This window comes from Schistocerca americana, chromosome 2 (assembly GCF_021461395.2).
Source record: "Schistocerca americana isolate TAMUIC-IGC-003095 chromosome 2, iqSchAmer2.1, whole genome shotgun sequence".
Taxonomy (NCBI): Eukaryota; Metazoa; Arthropoda; class Insecta; order Orthoptera; family Acrididae; genus Schistocerca; species Schistocerca americana.
In genome coordinates, this window is record NC_060120.1 from 147,825,697 (window position 1) to 147,844,568 (window position 18,872).

General features: G+C 44.0%; 1 protein-coding gene across 1 annotated transcript in view; it reads right to left on the reverse strand.

Moving 5' to 3' along the window:
- LOC124593843 (runt-related transcription factor 3-like) overlaps positions 1-18,308 on the reverse strand; it is a 210,044-nt gene extending 191,736 nt beyond the window's left edge. The window contains exon 1 of the mRNA XM_047132191.1: positions 17,906-18,308. Within this exon, the coding sequence (XP_046988147.1) occupies positions 17,906-18,308 (403 nt within the window). The remainder of the gene's footprint in view (positions 1-17,905) is intronic.
- Between the last annotated feature and the right edge of the window lie 564 nt (positions 18,309-18,872).

Below are 18,872 nucleotides of genomic sequence, written 5' to 3' on the forward strand. Positions count from 1 at the left end.
ATGTTTGGATTTCTTTCCACTCTATTCGTATAGGGAGCGCGGGAAGAATGCTCGAATGTCCGTGTGCCCGATGTGATCTGCCTAGCCTTGCGTTCTAGATCTTTACGCGAGAGACACGTTAGGGGACAGATAGTTGACATCTGTCTTCATTCGTCTGTCACTTCAAGTTTCTCAGCAGTCCCGTGAATCTCTTCCGCGAGTCACACAGGATGGGCTAAAAAAAAAAATAATAAAAAAAATAAAAAAGTTTCTTGCACGGAAAATATTTTTGTGCACCGAAAGATGGGCAACCCAACTTGCGTCATCTGCTCTAATATGGGTATCTACATGTACATCTACATGGATACTCTGCAAATCGCATTCAAGTGCCTGGCAGAGGGTTCATCGAACCATCTCCACAATTCTCTATTATTCCAGTCTCGTATAGCGCGCGGAAAGAATGTACACCTATATCTTTCCGTACGAGCTCTGATTTCCCTTATTTTATCGTGGTGGTCGTTCCTCCCTATGTAGGTCGGTGTCAATAAAATACTTTCGCATTCGGAGGAGAAAGTTGGTTATTGGAATTTCGTGAGAAGTTTCTGTCGCAACGAACAACGCCTTTCTTTTAATGATTCCCAGCCCAAATCCTGCATCATTTCTGCGACACTCTCTCCCATATTTCGCGATAATACAAAACGTACTGCCTTTCTTTGAACTTTTTCGATGCTACTCCGTCAGTCCTATCTGGTAAGGATCCCACACCACGCAGCAGTACTCTAAAAGAGGACGGACAAGCGTAGTGTAGGCAGTCTCCTTAGTAGGTGTGTTACACTTTCTAAGTGTCCTGCCAATAAAACGCAGACTTTGGTCAGCCTTTCCCACAACATTTTATATGTGTTCCTTCCAATTTAAGTTGTCCGTAATTGTAATACCTAGGCATTTAGCTGAATTGACGGCTTTTAGATTAGACTGATTTATCGTGTAACCGAAGTTTAACGAGTTCGAAACTTCCTGGCAGATTAAAACTGTGTACCCGACCGAGACTCGAACTCGGGACCTTTGCCTTTCGCGGGAAAGTGCTCTACCAAAGTCCCGAGTTCGAGTCTCGGTCGGGCACACAGTTTTAATCTGCCAGGAAGTTTCATATCAGCGCACACTCCGCTGCAGAGTGAAAATCTCATTCTGGAAACATCCCGCAGGCTGTGGCTAAGCCATGTCTCCGCAGTATCCTTTCTTTCAGGAGTGCTAGTTCTGCAAGGTTCGCAGGAGAGCTTCTGTAAAGTTTGGAAGGAAGGAGACGAGATACTGGCAGAAGTAAAGCTGTGAGACCGAGCGTGAGTCGTGCTTCGGTAGCTCAGATGGTAGAGCACTTGCCCGCGAAAGGCAAAGGTCCTGAGTTCGAGTCTCGGTCGGGCACACAGTTTTAATCTGCCAGGAAGTTTCATATCAACGCACACTCCGCTGCAGAGTGAAAATCTCATTCTTTAACGAGTTCCTTTTAGACCTCATGTGGATGACCGCTGCCACTTTTCACACCATTCAGATAAGTTTTCTAAATCGTTTTGCAGTTTGTTTTGATCTTCTCATGACTATTAGTCGACAAACGACAGCGTCATCTGAAAACAACCGAAGACGGTTGCTCAGATTGTCTCCAAAATCGTTTCTATAGATAAGGAACATCAAAGGGCCTATAACACTACCTTGGGGAACGCCAGAAATCACTTCTGTTGTACTCGATGACTTTCCATCAATTACTACGAACTGTGATCTCTTTGACAGGATATCACAAATCCAGCCACATAACTGAGACGATATTCCATAAGCACGCAATTTCACTACGAGTCGCTTGTGTGGTACAGTGTCAAAAGCCTTCCGGAAATCCAGAAATACGGAACAGATCTGAAATCCCTTGTCAATAGCACTCAACACTTCATGTGAATAAAGAGATAGTTGTGTTTCACAGGAACGATGTTTTCGAAACCCATGTTGACTGTGTGGCAATAGACAGTTTTCTTCGAGGTAATGCATAATGTTCGAACACAATATAAGTTCCAAAATCCTGCTGCATATCAACGTTAAGGATGTGGGCCTGTAATTTAATGAATTACTCCTACTACCTTTCTTGAATATTAGTGTGACCTGTGCAACTTTCCAGTCCTTGGGTACGGATCTTTCGTCGAGCTAACGGTTGTATATGATTGTTAAGTATGGAGCTAATGCATCAGCGTACTCCGAAAGGAACCTAATTGGTATACAGTCTGGACCAGAAGACTTGATTTTCTTAAGTGATTTAAGTTGCTTCACTACTCCGAGGATATTTACTTGTACGTTACTCATGTTGGCAGCTGTTCTCGATTCGAATTCTGGAATATTTACTTCGCCTTCTTTTGTGAAGGCATTTCGGAAGGCTGTGTTTAGTAACTCTGCTTTGGCAGCACTGTCTCCGATAGTATCTCAACTGCTGACGCGCAGAGAAGGCATTGATTGTTTCTTGCCGCTAACATATGTAGGTTGGGTTGCCTATCTTAAGGTGCATAAAACTGGATTATTTACTTCGTCTTCTTTTGTGAAGGCTTTTCGGAAGGCTGTGTTTAGTAACTCTGCTTTGGTAGCACTGTCTTCGATAGTATCTCCATTGCTATCGCGCAGAGAAGGCATTGATTGTTTCTTGCCACTGACGTATGTAGTTTGGGTTGCCTATGTTAAGGCGCAAAATATTTTCCAGGCCATTTCCATTTTGTCCACCCTGTACAAACCTGTTGGATTCATAGCGACTTCCTTTGTATGCGGGCAACATTCAAGGACAGACTACACCAACGTTTTTTAAGCAGTCTCCTTTGTAGATTGACTGCGCTTCGCAGTACCCTACCAATGAACCGAGGTCTGCAGCTTGCTTTCACGATGCGTCCACACTCGCCGAAAGGTTTTAATGCAGTAATTGTAACAAGGCAGCATCCTAATCAACTGAGTGCTCTAAACGTCCCTCCCAAGCCGGACACTTTATTTTTAGACGTCTGTGGCGCCGGGAGCAGCAAGCGCAGTGCGCTCGTCACCGCCGATCACCGGCTTTTGTTCCGGGCCCGGCGGGCAGTGCGGTGTGTACCGCGGCCGACGGCGGCACATCAAAGGCCCGCGGGAGCGGCAAGTAGCTGCCGGGCCAATCTGGTTAGCGCCACGTGCTGCGCGCGCTCTGATCAAGGGGCCTCATTCCCTCCGCCTCGTCCCTTCGCGGCCGTCTATCCCCCGCGCCGGTCACGCGTCTCCACCTGACAGTCATTTCCAGGTACAGCGTCGAGGCGTTTATTAAGGCCTGCCTCTACTGGTTTTTAGAAGTAAGTGAAACGTCCCCTTTCGAAAAATTATACAAGACTGTGCTTAAACTGACACACAATATTTTTAGCGCAACGCAATCTGACTTTCAAAAATCCCTACAAAAGAATGGCCCTGACTAACATTAACCTATACCTTTCACAAATCACTTACCTCACAAAAATCTTCGTTACTCAAGCTACAGCAATACAGCGAGCGCCACTACTGCCAGCTAAATAAAAGATTCAAACTACCGAAGGCACTAACTACTGATATGCATAGTTAGCAAATGAAAGATTTTGATAGAGAACAAACAATGTATTTACCTTACTAGTGTTCAAAAGTCATAATATATATAGCAGTTCATGACAACCAGTCTTACAAATTTCAAAACTCCGCCATCTCTCTCCCCACATCCACCACTGCTGGCGGCTCACCCCCAACTGCGCAACGCTACGCGCTGTTCACATCCAGCTGCCCAACACTACAATGGCAGACAACAATGCAAACTAGCCACAGACTGCACACAGCACAGCCAGTGATTTTCATACAGAGCGCTACGTAACGTTGCCAATAAGAAAACATAAACAGCCTACTCACATAAGGACGCGAGACCAGAAATAGCGGGTAAGCCTTCAGTTCTCAATGAGCTGGAGGGACATCATCATTCGTACGGTACACCATGCAGTACATTTATAACACATAATTAACGTCATTGCATAAAACAAGAATAAAACTTTACCGTCTGCCATCGGGTTCCCCTAAATGGCAGGCAGCACCGCATAACAGCCACGCTATGAGAGAAACAAACCAACAGCCGAACAGGCGAAGACATCAGATAAACAAGCCGAAAATTCCAGTCGATTAATAGGAACCTTTCTTTGCAGAGGTCGCCGCGAGATATCCGGCCACGGATTCCTACGCCGGGTTTCTATTGGCTCCAGCTCATTATATAGGCCCGGCTGGTCGAAGGTAGACCAGTCTTAGTCCGCTGCTAATGGCTAACGCTATACCAGAGCCTCCGAGAAGATATCACCGAGCCGGCCGCGGTGGTCTCGCGGCTCTAGGCGCGCAGTCCGGAACCGCGTGACTGCTACGGTCGCAGGTTCGAATCCTGCCTCGGGCATGGATGTGTGTGATGTCCTTAGGTTAGTTAGGTTTAAGTAGTTCTAAGTTCTAGGGGACTGATGACCACAGCTGTTAAGTCCCATAGTGCTCAGAGCCATTTGAACCATTTGATATCACCGAAGCCGCTATACTACACCGCCGATCGAAGTACCAGCCGACCGAGAGGAACCACATCTTCGGCTAGATCGACGGACGTCTACATCTATTGTACAGCCAGCTATTGTATTGTAGAAGAAGTTACGTTCAATAAACTGTTGGAAAACACAACAGTGGACATGTCGCGGCGACCTCTGCAAAGAAAGGTTCCTATTAATCGACTGGAATCTTCGGCGTGTTTACCTGATATCTTCGCCTGTTTGGCTGTTGGTTTGTGTTGTGTTGGCAGAAGAGCCAACACCGTGTTACTAGTGGCGGCCAAAATGCACGCGTTTTAGCTCACGCAGGCTGGCGTGAGGAGGGAAGGACTATACTGACGTGAAGTCTGGAACATGACAAGGAATTAAATTCAGAAAGTGGACGTAATTAGTTTGATATTTTACTTTAATCCATTAATGATGAACGTCGCTCTTGACGGTACGTGATTCACAATATTATCTGTTCAGAATACATTCTGATAACTGAATATGGCGCCTTGCTAGGTCGTAACAAATGACGTAGCTGAAGGCTATGCTAAACTGTCGTCTATACAAATGAGAGCGTATGTAGACAGTGAACCATCGCTAGCAAAGTCGGCTGTACAACTGGGGCGAGTGCTAGTGAGTGTCTCTAGACTAGACCTGCCGTGTGGCGGCGCTCGGTCTGCAATCACTGATAGTGGCGATATGCGGGTCCGACGTACATTAACGGACCGCGGCCGATTTAAAGGCTACCACCTAGCAAGTGTGGTGTCTGGCGGTGACACCACAGTTTGTTTCCCTCATAGCGTGGCTGTTATGCGGCGCTGCCTGCCAGTTAGGGGAACCCGATGGCAGAAAGTACAAAAACAAATAAAAATTAATAACTAGGCTTCTAATCCATTCCACCGCTGTGGCACTGCCATTCATAAAACCATTCCGCCTGCCATTATAGCACCGCAGGACGTACCCCTCTCTTGTAAGTCTGACAGATTGTTCAGTGCAGGACAGTTGCAACTCGGGAGACGCCACAATATCCCAAATAAGAAGCGAGTCAGAGCACCGACCACATCCAGTGCGGATCCAATTTAATTTGACCCAGTTTCCTGTTCGACACCCACAGTATCACAGTTATATTTCTCGAACCATTCCCGATCTTAGCAATTGTCGATATGTTGGCAGTTCTGTTTCCAGAGATCTTACTTTGGTGTGGCCGAGCGGTTCTAGGCGCTACAGTCTGGAACTGCGCGACCGCTAAGGTTGCAGGCTCGAATCCTGCCCCGGGCATGGATGTGTGTGACGTTCTTAGGTAAGTTAGTTTTAAGTAGTTCTCTAAGTTCTAGGGGACTGATGACCTCAGAAGTTAAGTCCCATACTGCTCAAAGCCATTTGAACCATTTTACTTTGGAGTTAATTGTAGCTAGCTGTGCAGTGCATAGGTTGTTCCTTATTCCCTAGTTCTCTTGTATACTATGGTAATCTCTAAGCAGGGTCTCAGTTCTGCTAATCTGTGATGCCTAGATATTGCTTAGAGGGGTTGCCGGTACACGGGATTCGTCTGATTGTACCAGTAACCATGCGGGTCGTGTTGTTGAGCTGCACACCGGTAAGGCTGGTATCACACAGCTATTACAGAACACTGAAGCACAATTCTCTGAAAAAATCAGTGCAAGTGCCGATGCACGAGAAGTCCGCACTGAAGCTCCCCAGGTTGTGCGACACAGATTCTGAATGATGTTGCTAAGAGATTTTATCTTAGCTGATGTGTTTTCCAGATGTTTTTATAAGGTAGAATGCGGTCGAGGGTGATTTGAAAATACTTGGGTTACTAGTGACGGATGATAGTTCCATCAAATGGCACCTTGAGCTCAGTGTTAGCTTGTTTATTGTTAAGGTAACGTGTCATGATTAAACTGGTAATTCAGGACACGTAAACGTTGTCATTGTTTGCTGTTCACAAGGTAAAGCTATCAATCTTGGCATCCACAAAGAAATAGGTAGTAAGAGAATGTTGCTATTACGACATCTTCCTCCTACTCTTGTCATCTTTCCTTTTTGGTTTCATTCCATTTACACTTCAGGCTACACTACACTATCGTGCAAGCATCTTCAGTGCGAAATTTTTCTTTCGCAAATGTGATCTGTTAACATGTTATTATGTTTTTAGGCAGTAGACACGTTTCGCTGGCTGGCTCTGAGCACTATGGGACGTAACATCTGAGGTCATCAGTCCCCTAGAACTTAGAACTACTTAAACCTAACTAACCTAAGGACAGCACACACATCCATGCCCGAGGCAGGATTCGAACCTGCGACCGTAGCGGTCGCGCGGTTCCGGACTGAAGCGCCTAGAACCGCTGGGCCACACCGGCCGGCACGTTTCGCTGTCTTGTACGAAAGTGTTGTGAATGGGGGCACTGAAATTGCAAGTATGAGCCTAGGAACTCCTACTGGCGCAGAAGCAATTTTCAAATTTTAAAAAAATGCTGTAAATTCCCCAACATAATGCCGCTGATAATGGTTACCAAAAACAAGATTATAGTGATGACAGTAAAAAAATGTGTAGTTTAGTATCCATGTAGATGTAGATGTAGAATTACATCAAACGATTGACTTAGGCTTGTCAGTTTATTGAGTCTCGAGCTTGAAATCCTCCGTAAAGTATCAATAGAAATATCAAAAAGTATAAATAGAAATATAAATTAAAACGATTTTGTTAGAAACTGTATCATATTGCCCAAACGATCCCGTAAAAATTATATTATTGCAGCAGGGAGACTATTAAGTTAATAGAAGCATTGAAATAAAATAAATCAAAGAGTGCTCAAATACAGGCACAAATATTCTGTTCTCAGACAAATAGTCCGTTTTCATCACAGTTTTACACGTTTCGTTCTCTATTTCATTCTCCATTTTGAAGGTAAGGTAAATGTTCGTGAAAGAAAGTAAAGAAAGAAGTTGGATTTAGGACGAAATATAAAAAGCGTAAATGACGAAGAAAGGAATTGAGATACTTGCTAAGTAATAAAATTGGAGGGGCACAATGGAAGAAACGGAGATTTCTGGAAATTTCGCGGAAGCCTTTGAAATATAGTGCTACCAAAGAACGCTAAGGAATTAAGCGAACAGACGTAGTACAAAATGGAGTGGTACTATACACAATATGTGCGGAAAGATTCCTGCAGAAACTTTCGAAGAAGAACTGACAGCTTTGTTACTCTAAGGAGCGACAGAGAAGAAAATTGCAGCTACAGCAATGATTAGAATGACGGAAAGAATAGGGTGACAGGATTAGCTCAAAACGACTGCTCCAATCTAGGGAGAGAACCGATGAGTTAAAGGGAAATGAAAAAACTAATGGAGGACATTGGAGAAAGAAATGGACGGAATCAAAAGTGAAGCAGAAGATGACTGAGAAAGAGATAATTTATAAATTAACTAGATAGCATTCGCAACTTTGACAAAGAACTTAGAGGCAACAGAAAAAAGAATGACTAAACAAAAATCAGAAATAAGCTGAACTATAAATCTTCTTCCAAAAGACGTAGGTAATGACAAACGAGATTTCACCATCAAAATCGAGCACAAGCTATGGAAATAACACAGGAACAAAGAAATTTAATTATCTAGGAGCACCCAACAAGCTTAATGGAGGGGAAAGAAGCCAAGAGAGCAGTATTAAGAAAGAGTTTTCTAAAAAGGAATCATTTATAAATCCAAGAAAATCATCATTACAAGGCAGTAATTCGTCCAGAATTTACATACACACCGGAAACTCTTTTAGGATCAATACCAGACACTGAAGAAATCAAGAATAAAGAAATAAAGTTTGTGAGTAAGATATTAGGAAACAGAACAACACTAAAGACGTGTAAGGTAAGTATACAATCATGTAACAAAAATTGTGGAGAAAGTAGGAAAAGGAGGCAATGCCTCCAATTAAATATGCAAAGAATGACTTCTAGCACATCGACAAGAAAGGTCGCAGATCGTTCTGAACAATTAGAAGACAATCCCAGCTGACTTCGGAAAGTACATGGAGATCTACAGGAAATCGACATAAATAAGAAAGAAAAATTGAAAACAGAACAAAAATAGGATAACGTTAAGCGGTGGGTAGGTTTCCAAGACAAAACATTCCAAAAATACGGTGAAGAAATTGGACGGCGGAAGAAAAGAGAGAGAAAAGCGCACAGATGAAGGAGTATTGGAAAAAGCATAAACACAACATGGTATCGTACGTTAAACATGGTCCTTAGCTGGTCTCTAAGGAAGAACAACTGCAAAGCTGACGTTGCTTGACAATACGTCAATAACGCTACCTCTTTGCGGTGCTAAATACTAAACAAAATTTAACAAAAGGGAATATCTCATCAGATGTAAGTTCAGACGTCTCTTAGTTTTCCATACCGTAATGACACATTTATTTCTCCCGTACTATTAAAATAAATCTGGATTCCGTGCTTTGGGCTTTCTCTGCAGAGTAGGTACCGCGAACGGTTAGAACTGCTACTGGCAAATCAAAAGGAAATAGGAAATCACCTTCCCGAATTACAGACCATTGGCGCAAGCGAGTTTCCCCGAGCAACAAGGACACCTAACAGTCCTACCAGGGGTGGCCAGCAAAGGCTGAACGCCATATACTGTCTCAGAAAATCACGGTACTGAAAAGCATTTAGAAGAGAGAAACAGTAACCTAGATTAGAGACAAGTCTGACGGAGACAAGGTTCAAAATGGTTCAAATGGCTCTGAGCACTATGGGACTCAACTGCCGAGGTCATTAGTCCCCTAGAACTTAGAACTAGTTAAACCTAACTAACCTAAGGACATCACAAACATCCATGCCCCAGGCAGGATTCGAACCTGCGACCGTAGCGGTCTTGCGGTTCCAGACTGCAGCGCCTTTAACCGCACGGCCACTTCGGCCGGCGACGGAAACAAGGAAATGAAAATTTAATGTGACCAAATATTACAATGTAATAGGAAAATTAGACTAGCGGTGGCGAGGTGGATTGGAGGGGGGGGGGGGAGGGGGTGCGGGGAAGGGGGAAGAGGGCACTCTAGGCTAGACTTGGTGGCTTTCACTTCTCATCTTAGTTTAGCGGAATGAAAACGGCAGCTGGTAACGCTTCTGGAGCTCGTTTCTGTCCGCAAAACTTATGCGACATGTTAAAACTAGGAGCGCATTAGGCATGCTGACATTTCCAACACTGTTTGAATGCTGAAAGTTCCGGAAGGACCAAAACTGTGCGTCTGATCTGGACTCGAACCTTGCACTATTCATGACCTACCCTCACAGCTGTACTTCCATTAGTACATCACCTCCCATAGCGGAACAAACACTGGTAGCAGTTACTTCTGTAAAATATCTGGGAGTATGCGTGCGGAAGGATTTGAAGTGGAATGATGAAATAAAACTAATTGTTGGTAAGGCGGGTACCAGGTTGAGATTCATTGGGAGAGTCCTTAGAAAATGTAGTCTATCAACAAAACACTCGTTCGACCTATACTTGAGTACTGCTCATCAGTGTGGGATCCGTACCAGATCGGGTTGACGGAGGAGATAGAGAAGATCCAAAGAAGAGCGGCGCGTTTCGTCACAGGGTTATTTGGTAACCGTGATAGCGTTACGGAGATGTTTAGCAAACTCAAGTGGTAGACTCTGCAAGAGAGGCGCTCTGCATCGCGGTGTAGCTTGCTCGCCAGGTTTCGAAAGGGTGCTTTTCTGGATGAGGAATCGAATATATTGCTTCCCCCTACTTATACCTCCCGAGGAGATCACGAATGTAAAATTAGAGAGATTCGAGCGCGCACGGAGGTTTTCCGGCAGTCATTCTTCCCGCGAACAATACGCGACTGGAACAGAAAACGGAGGTAATGACAGTGGCACGTAAAGTGCCCTCCGCCACACACCGTTGGGTGGCTTGCGGAGTATAAATGTAGATGTAGATGTAGATCTTCCAAACTTCACACAAGTTCGTCCGTATACCATGCAGGACTTGCACCGCTAGAAGAAAGGATAATGAGGGGACACGGCTTAGACACAGCGCGGGGGACTGTTCCCAGAATTAATATGCTAATGCTGTTCTCAAGGCGTTATTAATGTTGATGTAATGAACTTCAACGTACTTAATCACGTGTTCTATTGGAGCGCTCGTACTGCTGGAGACCCGGTCTTAGGACGTATTGTCGTATTTTCAGTTTCAGTCAACCTCCTGTCGTTGCGTCCTGGCCTTGCGACAACGTCGATATACGCCTTTTCTCTTCCTAACCACGTTGTTTTGTAGTACCCTGTTCTATTTTTGCCGTTGCTAGGTTTGATCTCTAAGACAACTAATACATATGCCGCCTGCAGAACGGAATTACTGATTACTTTAAAAAACAGTCGTCTTTGACACATCTTATGGGAATCTTGTGACAACAGACGCTCACGACCTTGAAGCCTCGGGCCACACTCGGACGCCTAGGCGAGGCGTTTGCTGAGGAACTGCCGCGCGGCCTCGGGCGGTCGAAGGGTCGGGACGTCCCGCACGCCCCCCTAACTAAGCGAGCAGAGGGCGGCGGCGTCTGAGGCGGCATGCGGATCACGATCGCTCCCCGCTGTAGCAAGTGTTGCATCCGACGCGGCTGCTGCGCCACAGACAGCGCACCCTCAGGCGCTGGTGGGCCGACAAACTCAGCGTGCCGGCTTGCAGCGGCCGAGGTCAACACAGGCAGGGCCGCCCATGTCTGCTGCTGTGTTTCACTCGTCGAAATCGTCGAAAAGCAAATTACTCTTTTCAGGAAGTACGACGTTATAATACGGTACTGGAATTCAATTGCCCAAACACGTTTCGACACCTTTGTGTCATCATCAGTCCGTAATTTTATTCAGTTCCTACATTCTAGAGTGTTAGATTCTGCGGAACTTTCTTTACATTATTGTACAGCTAGCCATATTTTCGTGTTATCTTCACATGTTTCGATCTTCGTAAAAGCACATGTTTATGCTGAGGAGCTTAAGCATGGTGTTTTACGTACCTGAAAAAAGTGATCAAGACAGACCACACAGATCGGTCTGACGGAGGAGATAGAGATCCAAAGAAGAGCGGCGCGTTTCGTCACAGGGTTATTTGGTAACCGTGATAGCGTTACGGAGATGTTTAATAAACTCAAGTGGCAGACTCTGCAAGAGAGGCGCTCTGCATCGCGGTATAGCTTGCTCGCCAGGTTTCGAGAGGGTGCGTTTCTGGATGAGGTATCGAATATATTGCTTCCCCCTACTTATACCTCCCGAGGACATCACGAATGTAAAATTAGAGAGATTAGAGCGCGCACGGCGGCTTTCAGACAGTCGTTCTTCCCCCGAACCATACGCGACTGGAACAGGAAAGAGAGGTAATGACAATGGCACGTAAAGTGCCCTCCGCCACACACCGTTGGGTGGCTTGCGGAGTATAAATGTAGATGTAGATGTAGAAAGAACAACGGAAGTTGTACAACCATGGGAAACTTCCATAGAACCTTGATGATGATGATGATGATGAAGTCCCATACTCCGTGACGGAGCGTAGGGGAACGATGCGGGAGACCCGCACCACCGCACTAGGCAAGGTCCTAGTGGAGGTGGTTTGCCATTGCCTTCCTCCGACCGTAATGGGGATGAATGATGATGATGAAGACCACACAACAACATCCAGTCATCTTGAGGTATTCACCTATACGTCAACCTGTCAACAGAATCACAAAAGACAAAGTACTTGTCTTTCTTTAGTAAGAAACTGAAACCTTTTACTGATTGTTGATCGATTTTACACTATATGTGATTTTTTGCTCCATATGTAATGGGAAGAAATATGAAATTGACTGGAGGAACAATATTTAAAAAAAAGCACTAATGTGGGAACAGCATAAAAAATGTTTTGTGTTTATACCATCTGCAACTATGACAAACACGTACTGTGTATTCCTTGACATTAATTATATTATGTATAGATTTGCTACCCAATAGTGGCATATAGAAATTAGTACAGGACCAGGACTCAAACCCAAATTTCCCGCCCATGGCACGTGGTCACCTTAACCACTTCAGCTACATGTGCACACTCCCCAGATGAACCAAATTCCGTATGTCAAACTGTTTACATCCTTCTTTCAGACCAGCACGTACTACAAGTGCAGGCGGGCACACAATGATAACAACATTGGCCCCAATTCATCATTGTCTCATTCCCACTGTTGTGGCAATAAACATAATGTTGCAAGCATTTATGTGACGAATGATATATGGATGTAGACCGTGTGACACACGGAAGTTTGGGTTGATCCAGGGAGCATGCACTGATAGCCATTTGACTAAGGTGATCATTTGTGATAAGTGAGAAATCAGGGTTTGAGCACCGGGCATGCACAAATTTCATTAGTGACATAAAGAATTATAATAATACTGTGATAATATTACTGTGTGTACATGTGTGAAATATGTTATTTTCATGATTTGTAAGTTTTAATCACAGCACCTCATGTCATCAGCCGTAACATCATACTTGTCTGATGTGATAATCTATCTCTTGTACATCATCATGTGCATGTCTTGTGGGAAAAAAAAGATTCAGAGGGAAAATAAAAAACAATACACAAAATAGAACCTTATATTCTCGAAAACCGAAACTGCATAGAAGCACCCACTGATGGTGGCACTAAGTTGCCGAAACATGTTTGGGCACTAAAGAGAACTGTCGTCTGCGTAATAGGCGGGCCTGAATTCTCGTAATTTAGTCTGCAAATACGGTTGCTATTATAAACCCAAAACCAAGTTCGTGATTGGAATAAAACAATTTTTATTTACTGGCAGTCATTTTTGTACACAATATATCATCTTTAGATAGGCGCGCGTCACAGGAGTCGTTGTTCGTTGCTAACTTTATATTTCCAGTCAACATCTACATCTCCATATATGCTCGGCAAAGCATTATGAAGTGCATGGCAGAGGGTACAGTCTACTTCTGTTTCTATAAACCGACAGTGTTGTGATCAGTTTTAGGATACTTTGACAAGTTAGTCATAGAAACGTTAGTGAAGATAACCTTCTTTGGCAAGATCGCTAATAATCTTTATTCACGATAACCGGTTTCGGTAATCAAAGTTACCATTTTCAGACCTGGAAAGCAGCTACACAGTGTGAGCATACACAAAGCAATTCTAATATACGATATCAGATGCGACATAAAAGACAACAACAAGAAAAACAATATTCCTTGACGGACAGGTTATTGCATTTGTCTTAAAATAGCAGTAAAAGTACTCTTTCTCATAAACTGAGAGGAACGTCCAGACTGGAAACTGGCTGTTGGTGACCTCCACAACGATGTTCGGATGTGGGCTGGAGGTAGCACAACCGTTATTCGGCGTAGTCTCTGACGAAAAAAACGTCATTGTATAACAAAGCAAGCGATTTACGAGAACTAAATGTCAAGAGCAACTAACTGAATAACGGACTGTGTGTGATGCAGAAAATTAGACAAGTTAGCCCACTGCAGCCAGATACTTTAGCTAAAACTCACACGTATATTTAAAAATAAATAAATAAAAAAAACGCACTACCTATGTCGTATGAACCGATACATGTAACAAATGTGTTGTATCTATTACTGTAATATTTTCAGAAAAAAACCATTGTTATCGCGTAAGTGAGTCAGTAGACTCAACAGGAGTAAAAATAAAAGTTCAAATGCTACCATCTGAGTTTGTAACCATCAGAATCCAGTTTGTTAATACTCATGGGAAAAGCACGAGGCGAATTACAAAGCATACTTACAGATTTCCTAATTGTCATATAATACACAGATATACTTTTTTGTTTTAATGAAGACGATAGATTTCGGTCATGAAGCTTTCCATCCTCGAGTCAAAAAAAAGTTTTCAGCTGTGAACTGCACAACTGCAATACCAAATGAAACCCTTAAAATAATCCATATATAGCTGCACATGTGTAACAGCCATGTTATGTAAACATCAAATACGCTTGTGTCAGCCCTATTGTCTCACCTTGTGAGTTTACAATATTACTGATCTGAAGAAACTGTCATATTATGTCCGAAACGAAGAAACAAGAATAAGATCCAAAAAACATACAATATGTAAATATTATTTACAAATGCTGCTATGATAATTGAAAAGAGGCTATTTTAGGGTCAAGAAAGATGAACATATAAGTAATTAATGTCATTTGAGGGCGAGAGATATCTAAAAGAAAGAATGTAAAATGTAACTGTACTATATACCTCCATAACACATAATACGATGAATGTCAAACGATTTCTGCGATCGACTTGTGGTGAACACTCTCATTTGGCTGCGATCCGTCTCCTTCCAAGTACACAGTCTGAGATAAAATACAAATTCTACCGAAACACCGTAAACAAATGTTCCAGTGAAAGTTGAATTCTTTCGAGACACAAAACGCCAAGTCTGTCAATTAATGAATCTAACCTAGAACTATAAATCTATGGAAATATTACGAAAGAATGTCTCCTGTGCAGCTGGTATATGTAACGCCACTCTTCAAAACAGTAGCTTGTAGCTCAGTATGCCACATTACCAACGAAAAGTTTAGAAATATTTTGATGATAGGTTGGAAAGTAATATTAAATACAAACCTATTATCGAAACACTGGGGCGTGTACTTGAGTTATGCTGGTCTGTATTAGGCTAAGTACCAGTGACATTTTCAGCTAGTTATTCCACGTGATAAAAATATGAGCCATCCGCAAGCCACAAAGGGGCAATCTTTCATGGCACTAACGTTTCTTGGAATGCAAGACACGCACATCGCTAGATTACTAACATGCCTTGTTGAAATGCAGCGTGCGTATATCAGAAAGTCCTGATAACTGTCAGGATACAAGACACAGCACAAACATCTGCCCCCAATGGCACTAAAATCAGTCAGTTACGCTACGCGAACAATGACGACAGACCATGTGAAATTAGAAGCTAGCGAAAAAGAGCCATTTATGGTAATGTTTCGTAATTCTCAAACGCTGTCAATACGGCGACACGTTGTGGTCTATAGGTAGCTGGAAGAAACGTGCCGTAACAGTCCCACAAAATTATTTTGGGCTACGGACGTCTGTTTGTTCTGAAAAATCACGAAAATCATTCCGAGTAAAATCATGATATTTTTCAGACCATAACGCTTGACCAATTGACAGTGATAAACCAGTTACGTTTTTCCTCACGTTTTACAAAGGGCTTTAGGTTCACGCAATAAAAATTTCATGCTGTCAGTGTGGCAGCAATGAATACATGCATGATGGCAGTGTTGACATTCTTGTAAACCTGATTCCGAAAAGTTTAATCAAGAGATTAATACGTTTCTGTCCAGTAAGTACCGTTTCTACAATCATGCACAGTTAGCCTGCCGAAAAGACATGGGCTTTCGAGATAATTCTGGACGAAACAGGAAGCAGTCCTGGTTTATCCTTCTGAAATGTTTATTTGTCCATTAGCCAGCTTTCAAGCCTACGTAGGTACTACGTCATACGGTGAGAGCTACAGTACGTGACATCGTAAACAATGCCCTATCGTCGCAGACGTTGTCAAACCAGCAGCCAAAATGGGTATCTGTTAAATAAGATGTGTTATTAATATAATTACGAACCATTTTGAGTCACAATCGTTATTGCTAATTCTTGTCCAAGTAGAAAGAAAGGTGTGAAATTTAGAGTTTTCTACTTGTTGAGGAGTCCCAGTATTGTTACCTGCTCTTTTTTGCACGTAATTAACAACAACGATTTGTATTATATAAAGGAAGAACCCTCACCTTCAGTAATAAATTGCAGTTTTTATAAAAACAGACGATGAAGGACAGCCTTCAGGTTTCTTATCTTTGTGTATGTGGCAGCTTCCACTGCTCCGATTTGACGCCAGTTTAACAGACCTAAAGCAGAAACAACTCACGTTATGAAAACACATATTTTTCACGTTACATTGGGTTTTCTTTCCGGCAGAATTATAATTCAAAAATTTCTGTGATTATTGTCTTAACATACTCCTCTACAGTGTCTGATTTCATCAGCACTTCCAATTTTTTCTGTGATCTGTTGTTGTTTACAGTATAATCTACTGTAAATGTCATCGTCCGACACTTGAAAACCGATAACTGATAAGTATTTAAAAGAAAAAAAAATCATGGATGATTGCTGCCTCGTATACACGGCGAATCAGTAATGCATAGACGAAGTTTCGGAAGATTTTCAAAGATTTTTTTTTTTTCCTAAGGGTACATGGTCTCCTGTGGTTCGCTGCAAAGTGAATTTTGTTACATCTTTTATCCTTGTACCTTTATTACACCGAAAATATCCCCACTTTGCAGATTTCGACGGTATGAACGATGTCTTTTTAGAAACAAACTTGTTCCATTCACTCACAGTACATGCTGCTTGCAAACAGTAATACCTGTGTTACTCTTATCCTTCAAGTTGGTTTTCAGTACTTCTCGTTTCTGTCTCGGTTTTGTTTTTCTGGCTGTGTTAATTTTACGTTGACAGTTGAAGAGATGGTCGAAATGCACCTCGTGTATGGGTTCAGTGTTTGCAGTGGAAAGGCGGAAGAAGGACGCTACCCTGAGGTGTTCCAGCAGTGACGACAACGACAGTACTTCTGTTTCTGAGGATAGCTGAGAGTCATGTTTTGTGTTCGTTTTGGTGAATGGATATTATAGGATTTTCCACAGTCCTAAAAGTATTGTCATAGAAACGAAGACAGCTGGGGATAACAAACCGAATGAATCATAACTGACTTTCACACGTATACTAGAAGTACAGATTTTTTAAGTACTTTGTGTCTCCTGGCCTAATAGGTATTAGTTTTGCGTCTGAGGATGCGGGAAGATTACTGCAAAATATTTGTAAACAGTAAAGATGTGAAATTCAAATGCAGTCGTCTCGAGTAAAGTACACAACTAAGACGTATAGGATTTCAGACATTTCGTCACTTTTGGTTTCCAAGGAGTAATGCACCTTAACTAAACAACTGAACTGTCACCTGACGATGGAGCAACATTTACGAAAATCATCGTAAATGTTTTTAAAAGAAAAGAAAATAAGATAAAATTTAGTGACTGGTTGTTTATATTTAGAGCATCATTAGAATATTAGACGGCAACGAGCCACCAGGGACTACCAGTTACTGATACCAAAATATTCAGCAAATATGTAGAGCGATCTCATAAATTTTATCAGAGGGGTAGACAGTACAGCTGTATTGGTCTACAGTGGTCACGGTTCAGTGAGAAACAGTCAGTAACGACGGACAGATACAGTGTAAAGTTCTGACGGCTGTGGTCCGGTGACGTAAGAGACAAGGAGTCGACCAGAGGCCGCGGACTCACCCCTGCCGCTGCGGCCGACGAAGCGCAGGTCGTTGAACTTGGCCACCTGGTTCTTCATGACGGCGGTGCAGTTGCGCAGCTCGGCGCAGTAGTTCTCGTCGTTGCCGGCGCGCACCGTCACCAGGGTGCCGTCCAGAACGTCGCCGAGCGCCACCACCTTGAAGGCGACGGGCAGCGTCTTGTTGGAGCGCCAGTGCGGCGGCAGCACGGTGCACACCAGGTGCGGGCTCCCCGTGCGCACCAGTTCCCCCGGGTGTTCGGCCAGCAGCCCGTCCAGCGTCCGCTCGGCCAACACGTCCGCCGTCAGGCCCCCGAACGCGCCGCCGCCCCCGCCGCCTCCACCGCCGCCGCCGCCGCCGCCTCCGTCGACGTTGGCGCCGCTCATGTCGGACGACAGGTGCATAGCGCCGCCGGCCGCGAGTCTTTCCGAAAGTCCGCAGACCACACCGGCAGCAGGCTGTCGCCCGTCGCTGTCACATGTTCCGCGGCGGACCCGCAATCGCGGCGTCGGAGGTCCAAAGCGCGGCAGAGCAGAGAGGCGGCACCCTTTCGCAAACTCGGTCGCCTCTGTTTGAACGGGACCGTCCTCTTTTCTTTTCTCCTGGCCGATTTTCACGCGGTTTCCCCGCGACACCTCCGCAATCGAATTCGTCTCCGTCGGGTGCACATCTCAAAAGACAGCGGAGAGCAGAGAGGGGAAAAAAAGAAAGGAACCACTAGATCACAGAGGAACACAAACAAAGAATTTGCGTTTTTCTTTTTGCTCTCGTCCTGACGTTCCCTTTGCCGAACCGTCGCTTCTCGTCACCGCAAAGCAATCACTTTCTCAGCCCCTTCTCCGTTTGACGCCCACACTCTCGGGGAAGACACAGTGTCGGGGGCAGCAGCCGCGAGGCGTCCACAGAGAGCCGGCAGGGGGAAAGAGTTGGCCGGCTGCAGCGGCGCCGCACCGCACCACGGCCGCTAG